This window comes from Cyrtonyx montezumae, unplaced genomic scaffold, assembly GCF_038088225.1.
Source record: "Cyrtonyx montezumae isolate F1298 unplaced genomic scaffold, pur_monq_1.0 scaffold_0, whole genome shotgun sequence".
NCBI classification, from domain to species: domain Eukaryota; kingdom Metazoa; phylum Chordata; class Aves; order Galliformes; family Odontophoridae; genus Cyrtonyx; species Cyrtonyx montezumae.
Window position 1 is genome coordinate 44483629 of NW_027071824.1, and position 14557 is coordinate 44498185.

Here is a 14557-nt window from a genome sequence, read left to right on the forward strand (position 1 = left end):
TTAGTGTGAGTCAAAAATTAATAAGGATGGTCTGCTGCTGAATGGTCGCATGCTTCATGTATTCTTGCAGACCTATACAAACTGAAGACAGAGCACAGCTCATCAGAATAACAACACAACAGTTATAGTGTATATAGGTATAGGTCGTGGGCCCAGTTCCACACTATCTCCATCCATCCAGAAGAAATAAAATATGTTAAAATTTAGAATTTGCTTTAAATCAGCACATATATATTTCCCAGTTCTCAGGTGTTTTTAAAATAAATAAACAAAAATTTGTGCATAACACAGTCCATGTTTGATACACAAGGTCACACACTGCTGAAAAGTGAGCAAGTACTTTACAGTGTTGTTACTCTGTAAGATTTTGCTCCAGGGCTTGTTCATTCAATAAGTTTTGGTACCAGGTAGAATCTGGAAGAGTGTCTTGGCTGTCGCACTTGTGTTTTTATGTCACCTGTGGGGCTAAAAAGTGAACTCAACAACAAAAATTACAGGAAGGAGGGAAAGAAAGGGAACAGTAAAGATATGGCAAAACCAGTTAATTTATGGTTCAAAACACATAATGGGGTCAAAATGTTGCCCAAATGGTAAAGAAAATTCTTTAGAATAGAATGGTTCTCTGCTTCCCAACGTGCAGGCAACACAAATCAGGTAAACTTCCCAAACCAGGCTGAGACCTTGCCATCTGGTACAGGCATTTACAGGACTACACTGCATGTAAGATGAGCTAAAATGAGACCAGAATAAAACATGTATCCACAGAGAGCCACCAGCCACCACCTCCCATGTCTCAGGGGAAAGGCTAAACTGCCCCAGGCTCAGTGGCCCTCAGCTTTCTCTCAGCCCAGCTACCACTCCAACTTGCTGAGCAACCTCTTGGAGGGCAGTGCCTGCAACTTGCAGGTGATCTACTTCTGTGTGTGTGTAGAGGAGGCCAGCTCTCAGCATCCGGGCAAGTGATTCATGAAGAGTGGAAGCCCTAAACTTTAGGCAGTTTTGTGGGGTCTCACCTTAACTCCTTGCTCGGTTAAAATTTACTGCACTACTATAAAAGAACTGAACAAATAAAGATTCAGCCTGTACATCTGCTTCTCTGTTGACTTGTCTTCTAAGGAGGCACAACATTCAAAAGGGAACAAGCAAAACTATGTGCTTCCCCTTCTCCAGCACTTACTTGCACACTTGTTAATGTCAGGATACCGTGTCCCATAGTATCCGCTTGGACATGAGGAGAGACATACTCCTCTCTGTTTCATGCCGATCCTCTCCAGAACAAAAAAGAGTCTGGGCTTACATGACAGGCATCCATTGTAGTCCGAACATGTAGCACACCCTCCTTGGCAACCCTGGCTCACATTAGGATGCACTGAGGAGACAAGCATTAAAAAACAGGGAAGGGAAGGAAGAGAATAATAAGTTAGACAATTTCTTTCAAAACAACCATGGTATAATGGTTCCTCTGTGCTCGGAAGGGTGGGCCATCCTCCTCTCTGACAGCTCTTACAGATTGCTTCATTTTTAGCTGTGTCTTTTATTACCTAGCATTTCATTTCAGTGATTATTTCATCTCCATAAAACTGAGAGACTCAGCTGATGTGCTCACATCTTGCAGAAACAACTAAGAGTAAAGTATATTTGAAATAGATGTTATGCAACAGTAGCATCCTAGAGAACACTTATTTTTCATATTATTTTCAATGACTTTTCTGCTGCTTCTTCAATTAACTTTGTTTACATACAGCTTGACAGTTAAATACCTGTTCATTTGTCTTTGCTTTTACTAGCTGGATGACTAAAAAACAACTTAGTTTTATCATTTCCTTCACTGACTAAGTGACATTTGATTGAGTTCTGCTGCGCAGGAATATGCCCCTGTTAGATTATGCTAATTTGTACTAATAAAAAGACTCAGGAGGGCCATCCTTCTCACCCTCCTCTTTTCCCTAGAATGTTCTCTCCAGCATCCCTAACAATCACAACCTGATGTTCAGACATAACTGTGGCATTTACCATGTCCCAGCATGGAGCATAGGTAGGATTACATTTTTCTTTCATTTGGATTGTTCTAAATCTTTAGATACTGAAAGGAAAACTTATTGCCCTCACTGCTTAAGACTGTTCTGTTCTTATTTGAGGGCTTAGAAGTAGCAGAGAAGGGAGAAATATTGCAGACTGTCTTTTCAGTAGTAGTCGTTAATCAAAGAATTACTTCTCAGTGGTACAGAATGTTTTGAATCTTTCAGTACTGTAGAAATTCTTACCTACTTATAAATACTTCATGATTGCATTCTTAAATAAGAGTTTGGAAATTAAGCATCAAGTAGCTCCAAGTGTGTTTTTTTATCTCTACTTGTATGAAAAACCCAGACACTTTTCTGAGTGCAAGCTTTCATCTTTCAACTTCAGACATCTGGTTATACGCATATTTCACGTGTAAGAGAAATCCAGACCTAAGATAAGATTTACAAATGTAAATCTTATGTATAAATACTGTTGTCTTCTTGTTCTGCCTTGTCCTCAAGCCTGTAATACTTTTATAAATATATATGTGCCATACTTTCATCACCTATTTCAGTGTTTATTTCAGACACTGATAAATAATTCACATAAACGATGAGCTTGCTTTTGTTGGCTCCCTTCTGTGTATCCCTTGGTGGTGGACCAGAAGCCCATGTGAATCCATGGCTCACAGGCTGAAAACCACCACTCTTAATTTCTAGCCTTGGGGAGTTTGCTGGTAGCAGGGAGGTTTGGGAATTCCTCTATGCTTTGTTGAGTTAATATCTTTAATATCTTTATTGATGACCTAGATGAGGGAATTGAATATACCCTCAGTAAGTTTGCGGATGACACCAAGTTGGGAGGATGTGTCAAACTGCCTGAGGGTAGGGAGGCCCTTCAGAGGGATTTGGATAGGCTGAACTGCTGGGCTGAGCTCAATGGGATGAGGTTCAATAAGACCAAGTGCCGGGTCCTGCACTTTGGCCACAATAACCCCATGCAATGCTATAGGCTTGGGGCAGAATGGCTTGAAGAATGTAGAGAGGAAAAGGACCTGGGGGTGTTGGTTGATGCTCGGCTTAACATGAGCCGGCAGTGTGCCCAGGTGGCCAAGAAGGCCAACGGCATCCTGGCCTGTATTAGAAATAGTGTAGCCAGCAGGAGCAGGGAGGTGATCATCCCCCTGTACTCAGCTCTGGTGCGGCCGCACCTCGAGTACTGTGTTCAGTTTTGGGCCCCTCACTACAAGAAGGACATTGAGGCCCTGGAGCGTGTTCAGAGAAGGGCAACAAAACTGGTGAGGGGTCTGGAGCACAAGTCTTATGAGGAGCGGCTGAGGGAGCTGGGATTGTTTAGTCTGGAGAAGAGGAGGCTCAGAGGAGACCTTATTGCACTCTACCACTTCCTGAAGGGGGGTTGTGGTGAGGAGGGGGTGGGCCTCTTCTCCCTGATAAATAATGACAGGACGAGAGGGAATGGCCACAAGTTGCACCAGGGAAGATTTAGATTAGACCTGAGGAAACATTTCTTTTCTGAAAGAGTGGTCAGGCACTGGAATGGCCTGCCTAGGGAGGTGGTTGAGGCACCGTCCCTAGCGCTGTTCAAGAAGCGTTTAGATGAGGTGCTAAGGGATTTGATTTAGTAGTTGGGTAGGGATAGTGATAGGAGGATGGTTGGACTAGATGATCTTGTAGGTCCTTTCCAACCTTATGAACCTATGAACCTATGAGTTATGGCAAAAAGGCATGGTCCAGGAATGGGAAAAACATTCCTTCATGCTCTGAGATTTCAGTGACCAGTCTTAGAATGTGAGAAATTTACCTTTTCTCTTTCATTAGTAGAATACAGAATATGAGTTATTTCTCTCAACAGAGCTGAACAGGTAGGAAAACAACAAACTTTGGCCCTGCTGGGGGTAAACAATTTCAGTAAGAATATAAGAACCTAATTCTCTCTGTCTCTGAGTCAGTCACTTTGTAGAACAACACTGTGAGAAGTGTTTTTACCACCAGGACACTAAGTATGCTCACTAAGTATAGAACATTTTTTTCAAAGAAGATTCCAAAGGTTGAATTGGTATATTGATTCTGAAATTAAGAGCCTAAAAAGTGACTTTTAAAAGTTTTTAAAGACATGAAAATGTCTTCCTCTCTCTTGCTCTTGTGTTGTGGCTCTTGCAGAAGGCTACTTTCAAAGGCAGACACAGTAATGTTATATAAGAAGCTGACATTATTTAAAAGATATCCATGATTTTCCTTCATTAAGTCTGACAATGGGAAGAAAATGCAGCTGAAGTACAAAATATTTGCCATCAAATCTGCAAAATGAAATATGGATGATCACTTCTGACAGGGAAGATATAATGTGTGAGCAACCAGTGGCAGATCATTATGCATCGAGTCGCTTGACAGAGAAGACACTACATATGCAACTGCTCAGAGGCCAAGATTTGTGTGCGAGCCCTTCAGACATACAGTACTTTATTGCCAAAAGAAGATAATTCTCTATAGCTAAGATCCATTACATGGACAATTTCCATCTCCAATTTACTTCCAGCAGCATTAAATATAAAATAAAATGTACTCGTTCTCATTTTCACACTTTCTCCCTTCTTCTGTTCATCGCAGATGCATCTCATACAATAGACCAGCAAAAAATGAAAGCAGACAGTTCTAAATGGAAAACCATATAATCATAGCTCTGTTTGAGTCAGAAGAGATCCTTAAAAGTCATCTAGTCCAACTTCCCTGCAATGAACAGATAGTGACGGACAGATCAGGGTGCTCAGAGCTCTGTCCAGCCTAACTCCGAATGTCTCCAGGAGCATCCACCACATCTCCAGGCAACCTGTTTCATTGCTTCACTACCCTTGTTGTATATGTGTTCTTCCTCATATCCAATCTAAATCTGCCCTCTTTTAGTTTGAAATCATTTCCCCTTGTCCTACCACCAGTGACACTGCTAAAGATGTTGCACCCTTCTTTCTTATAGCCCCCCTGTAGATACTGAAAGGCCTCTATTCAGGTCTCCCTGGAGCCTTCTCTTCAGGTTTGCACACTTGTTAATGTCAGCTCTCTCAGCCTGTCCTCAAAGGGAAATTGTTCCATCCCTTTGACCACTGAATCATACTGTTAGTGTTATGGAAGATGGAATAGGTTAAAACATGTAAGTCAAGCTCCATTTAAAGGTTGATTTCATGCCATGTCATAACTCAATGTGTGAAACAAAATAAGCTTCTGTTCTTGGAAATGCAGACAGCAAAATTCTCACGCCAGAATTGACATTTTAAGTTAAGGTTTATTTTATTTTTTATCCTAAAAGCTATTTAAAAGATCTCTTTTATTTTATTGTCTCCTGTTGTGCCTGATATTTTTTAAGCCCAGTATCTGTGTAATGAAATTGTTTCATTATGCTTCCGTGGAATCCAGGGTAGGCTGCTGTACTGGCTCAGGCAAGAAGAAAAGCAGGGCAAAGAACTCACAAAATGGTACTACATGAAAACCCTTCACTGGGCTTTGTCATTGAACTTGGGAAAAAATAAATGGTGGAGGGAAAACATTCATGTCTAGAAAATGAGGGAGCACGCTGGACAAAACGCAACTCCAGGTTCTAGCTGAGAACTTTGATCTCTTCCCCTCTCAGCCTTCTTTTCAGGCTCTGAGCCAATCATGTGCCTGAGCTCTGTAACACAGATCAGTGACTGCCAGGGCTGCTCCTTCCACTCCTGAAAAGGCCAAGTCAAACAGATTTGAGACTGAAATGAAAAGAACAGAAACACCTTTCTGCCACAGGGATAGAACTTACTGTGCACAGTACAGAACTGTCCTGGAGCAGCAAGCTGCTGGTGCCTGCAGATCTCAGGCATGACAGCAGTCGCACACTGTAACCATGAAGAAGCAACTGGAAGTGGTGAAATCTAACCAGGTTACACCTGGTGCAAGCATTTCAAATTCCTATACTTATCACAAAATCATGGAATGGCCCATAGAATGGGCCTTCTCCAAGCTAACAAGCCCAACATCCTCAACCTATCTTCACAGGAGAGGTTTTCCTGCCCTTTGATAATTATCATGGCTTTCCTCTGGAGCTGCTCCAGCAGCTCCACAACGCTGCTGCACTGAGGACTCCAGGCTTGTACAAAGTACTCCAGTTAGGGCCTCACAAGGACAGAGCAGAGAGAGACAATCACCTCCCTTGCCCTGCTTGCTACCCCCTGATGATGCAGCCCAGGATACTGTTGGCCTTCTGGGCTGCATAGCACACCAGTTTTTTGCCCATCAGGACCTCCCAATACCTCATACTTGGCTTCATTAACTGCATTAGATCCTTGTGTGCCTACTTTCAAAGAATGTCCAGGCCCCTCCAGAAAAGAGTTCCTCTCTTCAGTTGTGTCAACTGCACCACACAGCTTGGTATCATCAACAAACTTGCTGAGAATACACTCAGTCCCACTGTCTATGTCACTGATAAAGATGCTGAAGAGCACCAATCCAAAGATGGATTTCTGGGGACACCATTATTGATCAGCCTCTACCTGGACATAGAGCCTATGACAACAACCCTCCATCTATGACTGCCTGATCTATTCTTTATCCACCTAATAGTCCATCATTCAAATCCTTCTCTCTCTAATTTAGAGATAGGGATATGGTGTGGGACGTTAAAAGTCTTGCACAGGTCCAGGTAGATGACATCAGTTGCCTTTTCTTTGTCCACCAATGCCACAACTCCATCATAGAAGGCCATCAGATTGGTCAGGAGTGATCCGCCGTTGGTGAAGCCATCCTGGTTGTCTTGGATCAACTCCTTACCTTGTATATGCCTTAACATCTCTTCTAGGAGGATCCACTCCACGACCTTCCCTGGCATAGATGTGAGGCTTACCAGCCTGTAGTTCCCTGAGTCTTTCTTTCTTCCTTTCTTGAAAATGGAAGGGATGTTTCCTTCTTTTTTTTTCCCAGTCACCAGGGACTTCACTTAACAGCACTGTTTCTTCAAATATGATGGAGAGCAACCACATCAGCCAGTTTCTTCAGAACCCTGCAATGCATGTCATCTGGCTCCAGAGACTTGTAGACATTCAGCCTCATGTGGTCATCTTGGATCTTCTCCACTCTTACACTGGGAGGGATTTTGCTCCCCCAACCCCTGCTTAGAATTTCAGGAACACGAGAGGTGTGAGAAGCCTAACTGGGAGTAAAGACAGAGACAAGGAACTCTTTGAGTACATCAGCCTTTTCCATGTCTGAGGAGGCCAGCTCTCTTTTCATTTATCAGAGAGGGTAAACTAACCTTAGCCTGTCTCTTCAACCCAATGTAGCTAAAGACACCCTTTTTGTTGTTTTTCATGTCTCTCACGAAGTTCAATTCCATCTGCACCCTGGCTTTCCTAATCCCATCCCTGCGCATCCAGACAGCATCCCTATATTCTTCTTCAGCCACTCATCCACCAATCCATGCTTCCTCTGCTTATACTTTTCATTTTCCTATTTTTTTTGAAATGCATATCCACCTTAAGAAGTGCTTTGAAGACTACTGATGAAAGACTGCTTGGAGAGCACAGGCCACTCCAGTTAGCCACAACTTTTTGTTGTAGAAGGCAGGCAGAGAGATATCTACTGATATGGTAGAGCAGGAAGCAATGTGGCTGCCTGGACTAGGCACTGGCTGCAGAGCATGGTCAAGGTTCTGACACTGCAAAAAGGTCCAAGGAACACCCTCACTTGTAACCATTTGGCCTTTGCTGCAAACTGCTTCATTATAAAGACAAAATAAAATGCAACATAGAAATTCCTGCACAACCTTCAGAACTTATTTTTGTAAGCTAGAATGAAGATACTCTGTGAGTGGGTTGCTAGGAGCAATGTCAGTTCCCAGAGGTGTTCCTACCTGCAGTCAAGCAATCAGTTCTTTGGTATTCAAACACTCCTTAAACATCATGAAATCCTACACTCTCAAGGATGGAAAATACAGCACATCAATAATCACAGTACATGGTGAAGCACAGAGATCCACATGGAATTCTTATCCACCTCTTATACAAGCATCAGCGAGCTGCTGACTCTCAACAAATACTAAAGTTTGTAAGTATAGTCTTGTGTCTTGTTTCAAACCCAGAATCCATTTCTCAGTTTTTCTTTTTATAAAGAAAGTCTAACTACTAGAGATGAGAGAAAATACTAAAGTAATCTTGAACTATTCTCCTGCCTGGCTGTAAGTCTTTTTGTTATGTTTGTGTGTGTGTGTGTGTGTGTGTGTGTGTTTGTTTTTGTTTTCTTTTTGTTCAAGCTGTTTGTCCAGTTTATTAGTTTTCAGCCTCATTAGCAAGTGAAATCATTGGGGACTTTTCCTTTCTCAAAATATCTTCCACAGTTTTACACTAGCCTACTCTGGAAACAATGAATTGTGATTTCCAAGTTAAAAATAGAAATAACCTGAATTTGAAACCAAACTTTAAATGGTAGGGTTGATAGGTGATTTTAACAGCATGCAGCAAAGACATTCTTAAAACTTTGGCAATGGAATTCTGCACTCAGTTTTACTTTACATATATATTAGAATTAATGGGATTTAAAAGAAAAAAAAAGAAAAAAATGAAAAGAAAAAATTACAGGAGAAATTCAGGCAGGAGTAATATTCAGTATATTGTATATTCTGACAGCCAGGGGACAAGCTCAGTGTAAAGGAATATTACATTCCCACTTGATGCAGTTGAGGTACACTGTCTCACCATTAATCTTCAATTACCAGAATTAAATTTATAAGATCATTCTTGAAATGGATGTTCTAGAAATATGAAATCTATCCCTGCTAAAGAGCTGTTGCTACTCCTGGTTACTCAGGCTTGTGAGTGCTCACAGGAAATAATTTCATAGCAGAATTATCCTGGAATTCAGCCTCTCCTGGGTGGACCTCACTGCAAGACCTGAGCCCTGCCTCAGGTTCAGTGTCCCTACCAAATGGGACACCCATATTTACCAGCTCTGGTGATGGGGAGATTTGAGATAGGATATCCCTTGAGTTTTTATGTCATTTTATCACTCCATGAGTTCACTGGCATTTGTTTTTCTCTCTCTTGCTTAGTGTGAAGCAGCTGTCTGTGGCAGTGGCCTGAAAACACTATTTTGTGTAAAGCAGAATTACTCTTAATCACGTGGATCGTCCTTCAGGCAAAAGCAAACAGCATTTGGCAGTGAGCTCTTCTAATGAGAAAGTCATTAAGGAATTCAGTTTGCAAACCACAGTGTATTTCCTCATACTCTTTCTTGGACAGCATTCCTCTGTGTGGCAGTGCATTAGAAATGGAACAGACAATTGTAGGGTAAAAACACTGAACCAATGTGTAGGTAATGTACAGTGCAGAACACAGGAAAAGTCTAAGAGTGGTGGAACAGCACTGGGAGAGTAAGTACATATGGGTTTGATTAGTTTCTATTATCACTACTAAATAGGTTGCCAGCCTGGCTGAGATGAAACCTGAGCTCGGTCTTACAGGCTAAACTCTTGTTTGATGGCTTGGCCTTAAATCACCCACAAGGAGGCAAAGGACTTGACATGTTGCGATGGGGCAGCAGCTGGGCTCAGCAGGGGAGGTAGACCCATACACAGTAATTGCTATGTCTGACTGGCCATAAGTTTACTGAGATGCAACAGGACCAGTGGTGATGCTTAAGGAATGTGGACTCTCCATCCTGCCTCCTCTGGACTTACAGTAGTCTAAGAAAGCCCTGAAATGAGAGACAGCCACAGAAAGCAAACAGGAAAACCAGTCTAAAAGTCAAGTATTAAAGTTTTCTTTGTGATTTGTGTGAAAACCACCTTAAGATTACTTTCTAAGAGGATGCTATCTCTTTCAGAGATCTGGCTGACTTCAGTTTTGCTTCAGAGTATTACTTTCTTCTAGAATACAAAATATGCAACAAAGAAGATCCTCGAGTGTCCACCTGTGTTTTGTAAGAAAAAGATCTCATAAGGACTGAAAAAAAATCCTAAAACATCTCCCTGGCCTGACAGAATGTTTACTTCCTCAAGATGCATTTCCTATCTGAGGGAAAGGAAACTAACCTCTTTTTGTTCATGAAGGGTCAACATTTCTAAAGGGCCACACACACATGAATATGGAACTATTCCACAGTCTAAGGCTGTATCTGTAACCATCTTCTTTTGGTATCTACAGGCAAGGAGTACCTCATTAAATATAGCCACGATCTCACTGGGGGATGCCTCACCATTATTAAACACATCTGGCAAAGTGATCTTGAAAATTAAATGCACTAGTTGTCAGAACACATTTCCCTCAAATTTAGTTAGAAAGAGCATCAATAGGCTGAAGAATCTCACCAAGGGTACAGGGTTTTGTGCAGCCTCCTAGCATCTTCAGCTCAAGAGAAATCAGCCACAGCAACCACAAATGGCTCCTTCTCATTCCAGAGAGTTTTGTAAATAAACTGAAAAATTCTTTTTATGAAGAGAGAAGGGAAATGGACTTTTTTTTCCCACGTACTATGGATCATCACCAAAATTCAGGAATCCAGGGAGATTAACCAGTATAGGGACCCAACAGGCTTCCTGAGGCAAGATGCATTAAATAGTCTTGTGATTATGGAAATATTAGGACCAGGTCATGCAATACCTTCTGATACCAAGTTCTAAATCCTATAAGCAACTACAGTTTTTACCAGTAAAGTCAGCTGTAGTTGTTCCCAAATAACAAACCTTCAATACTATGTTGAATCTACTCTAAGAATGTGAAACTGAATTACACTACCAAATTCTTACAGTCTAGATATAGCATCTATAAAGAGTAGATATTAGGAGGAAGATATATTAGATATTAAGAGGAAGTTTTTCACTTGGAGGGTGGTGAATTACTGGAACAGGTTGCCCAGAGAGATTGTGGATGCCCCATCCCTGGAGGCATTCAAGGCAAGGCTTGATGTGGCTCTGGGCAGCCTGGTCTAGTAACTGATGACCCTGCACACAGCAGGGGAGTTTAAACAAGATGATCTTTGAGGTTCTTTTCAACCCATACCATTCTATGATTCTAATTCTATGTCCATGGAAACTACAACAAATACAAAGACCGCAATAAGACTACTTGATTGAGTAAATTCTCAGCTACAAACCACTAATTTTCAACATAGACACCACCATTATCTCTGCATTTTCACCAGTGATGAAAACAAGAGCCTACATGCCATGCTCATAACAAGCTGCACCACTGTCACCAGTACTCAACTGTACCGTGTACTCCATCACTGTGCTCACATCCACTGTTCGGTCTCCAGAAATATTCAGCAAGTTTCAGTGAATGTCAATGGGTGCCATTTTTTTCTGCACAGAGGAATTTAGTTCCCCTCCTTTGCTCCATAGGCACCTCCATGTCAGATACCATTCGGTCAGACTGCCCTTCTGCCATTTGTCACAGAGCAAGAAAATGGAACAGAATATTGGTGGAAAGGTTCAGGCTCTACTGCCATACCAGGAACATTTGATTTTGGTGGCATGGGCCAACAGAATAACATAGAAGGCATTACTTTTGGGGCAGCCCTCATAATGAGAATCATCGAATAGTTGTATCAGCAGTGTGTCATGATGCTTGCTAGACTCAAGTTATATGCACAGAAGGCATCTGTATTAAGGTGAAAAAGAGACGTGAGTTCTGGAAAGGGATTTTACTTGGTGTCTAAATATTTTAGTATTTTAACAGTCTAATCCTTCAAGATGCCATCTTGAAGATCACCAGTTGATTTTACATAATCTGTAGGTGAACAGATCTCTAAAACCAAAGTTGACAAATGTCACTGTGACTCTCGTGACTCTCAGATCCCTTCCTTACAAGAGGCACTTGTTTCTTATCAGGTAAAAAAAACCATACCCTTATTTTGTACATGCTCATTCTCTGAAATATGCAGGCACATTCTGTGCTCAGGGCTAGCCTTCCATCTATCATGTGTGTGTTTCTAACAAAGCTTACTGATGGTCAAGTTGTGCTGGCAGCACCAGAGCCTGTCCCCCCCAGCTTATTTTGCTTGTTTTTCTACTTTAGCATCCTGGAGACTTTTATTATTGCGTATTACACAGATACTTGTGTACTTCAAAGTTGTTTAAGGATCACTCAGCTCATACTGTCAACATTACACAACTACAGTAGCATTTGCAAGTTTCCCGTTTCCCACAGGGTCTTTTGAGACCAGAGTTTTTCTCTCAAAATTTTGTTTTAGAAACCACAGAAAGAACAGCAGGATGTAACTGATTTTACTTTCCATGCTAGGGTCTAGGGAGAAGGATTTAGACAGCAAAAGCCTGTAATCCCATGTAGAAGTTTTTTCTACTACCATGTTCACAGTGCTAAAAAATTAATAAGCCAAACAGAAAACAAGCCCACTACCTTGGCATTGTTCAGATGTGTCTTTGGTCAGTTACTTAGTATCCTCTCAACTGTGTATATTTTCCTCTAAGTGGTATTGATCAAAATTTTGTACTGAATGAACTATTTCTTTTTTCCTGAATGACGATTAAATTCGTACCATATTGAAACTAAGTGGAAGACCCAAATTATGTTGTTTACAGTGGAACTATTCTGGATCAGTGCCTGCAACCACTGAATCAGAACCTGTCTCTTTAGATTCAAGCCTCATATCAAGCATTGGATCCCGAATATAGATACTAAGAAATACCACAGTGATGGAAGATCTCTAAAAATTGGTTTCTACAGTTTGCAACAAGGAAAATCGCCAATCTCAAATTTTCCTAGGGGAAATAAAAAGGAGGTAAATTCTTGAGGCTGACCCATCTTCCCATCTTGTGTCTGTGACACAAGACACTGACCAAAATTCAAGTTCAGTTTAACAGTAAATTATCTGATCTAGTGACTGCTTCTCTGCTGTAACACTGGGTGGTGATGCATATGCTGTCAACACCCAGCAAATGATCCATCCAACTATCTTCACCTTTCTCTTGTGCCACTGAGGATTCTGACAGTTTAAAAAAATGACACAGGTTTCTGAATGCAAAGCATGGATGTTACAGTATGAAATCAAACTCTGCTATCATAGAAAAAAGGTAAAAGACTTCACAATCAGCCAGCTCAGGTTCTCCTCCTGCTGACCTGACCCACCAAAGTCAATGGCAAAACTCCTAAAGAGAAGGAGTGAGGATCTCACTCATTAGTCAACAACTTTAGGGTAGCCCATGGTTTGGAGCACCATTACCTGATTTTTATAGGTCAGTGTGATTACATGGCCTGTTTTGAGTGGGATTAAGTTATAGGTTGTATGGAATTTATGTAGGTGTCTGATTCTTGACAAACAGATCTAGTTCAACAGCTCTGTGCATCTGGCCCTCTTTGTGAAGTAAATGTGAACAGCATGTAGTTAGAGCTTGCTTCATCACACTGTGTGCATTCTGCCCACCTTTTGAAGTTGGTGCCCCTCACATGTTGGCCAACATGAAAGAAATTTCTCACTCACACCAAGCATCTTTGTCTCCGTTAAAACTATAACACATCTACCATCACTGCACCAACATGCAGCAGCAAACTTTCCAGACAGCTAAAGGCTGCACTCGTAAAGAGCAAATGGCAGCAGTCACTGATGGCATCAACACCCTGACCTGGCACAGGGCAGGCACAGGCGCATCACAGCCTTAGCACAAGCCAATCTGTTGTCGTCTTCCCTTACAGCTAACTTACATGCATCAATCCTGATGGGTGCTATGGTAGCAGGAGACTCGGGCAGAAGCCAAGGCACCAGGCTGCCAGTGCTGGAGGCACCTGCTGTGTGAGAATGGCCTGGAGAGGATGGCCAGCACTGGGAGCTTGGCCCAGTTGGCCAACGGAGTGCAGTTCTTGCTCAGATGTCTGCCCCTATGGATCGAAGGCTGGAAAAGCTGTTCCACAAGAATTTTTGAAAGTGGGATTCATGCAAAATTGACACACGAAGAAAAGATCATGAAATGAAATGCTGCATTAAAAAAATCTAGTATAACTTGGTGGAAATATTCGATTTCAATTTAACTTTTTAGGGCCTTCATATTCCATCGAAGAAATCAAAATGGAACAGTCAAGATGAAAAAAGAATTCAGAATTAAATCTTCAAAAAATCAGTTCCTAAAGATGAGATTTATTTATTTACTTGTAAGTAAAATACAAAATCCTTTTTTTTTTTTTTTTAATCCTGAAACAAAATTTTGTTAAAACTTTTTTACGCAATATTTCTATGTTTACAGAGTGTGGCATGTTTTATTGAATTTTGAAATAGTGAAAATAACTTAAATGTGATATGGAATGGTAGAACATATGATAAATTAAAAAGAAAAAGGAAATTCTACAGAAAAAAATTAAATAGAGGACACTTACTGACAAGACTAAGTAAAGAAAAACAAAACAAAGCAAATGTGTATATAATATAAAACCTACAATTAAACATCTAGAAAGCTTAGGGTCACTGCTACAAATTTTAGTAACTATCTCAAAGAATTATAAAGTCAACGTTTTTCAAACTGTTTCAGTGTTACTTTTTTTTTTTGTCTTTAAAATCATTTTAACATAAAC

The 14557-nt window shown here is 41.1% G+C and overlaps 1 protein-coding gene across 1 annotated transcript in view; it reads right to left on the bottom strand.

The window, feature by feature from the left end:
- Positions 1-14557, bottom strand: part of RSPO3 (R-spondin 3) — a 62461-nt gene that overhangs the window by 24663 nt on the left and 23241 nt on the right. Inside the window, exon 2 of the mRNA XM_065734053.1 lies at positions 1178-1369. Within this exon, the coding sequence (XP_065590125.1) occupies positions 1178-1369 (192 nt within the window). The remainder of the gene's footprint in view (positions 1-1177; positions 1370-14557) is intronic.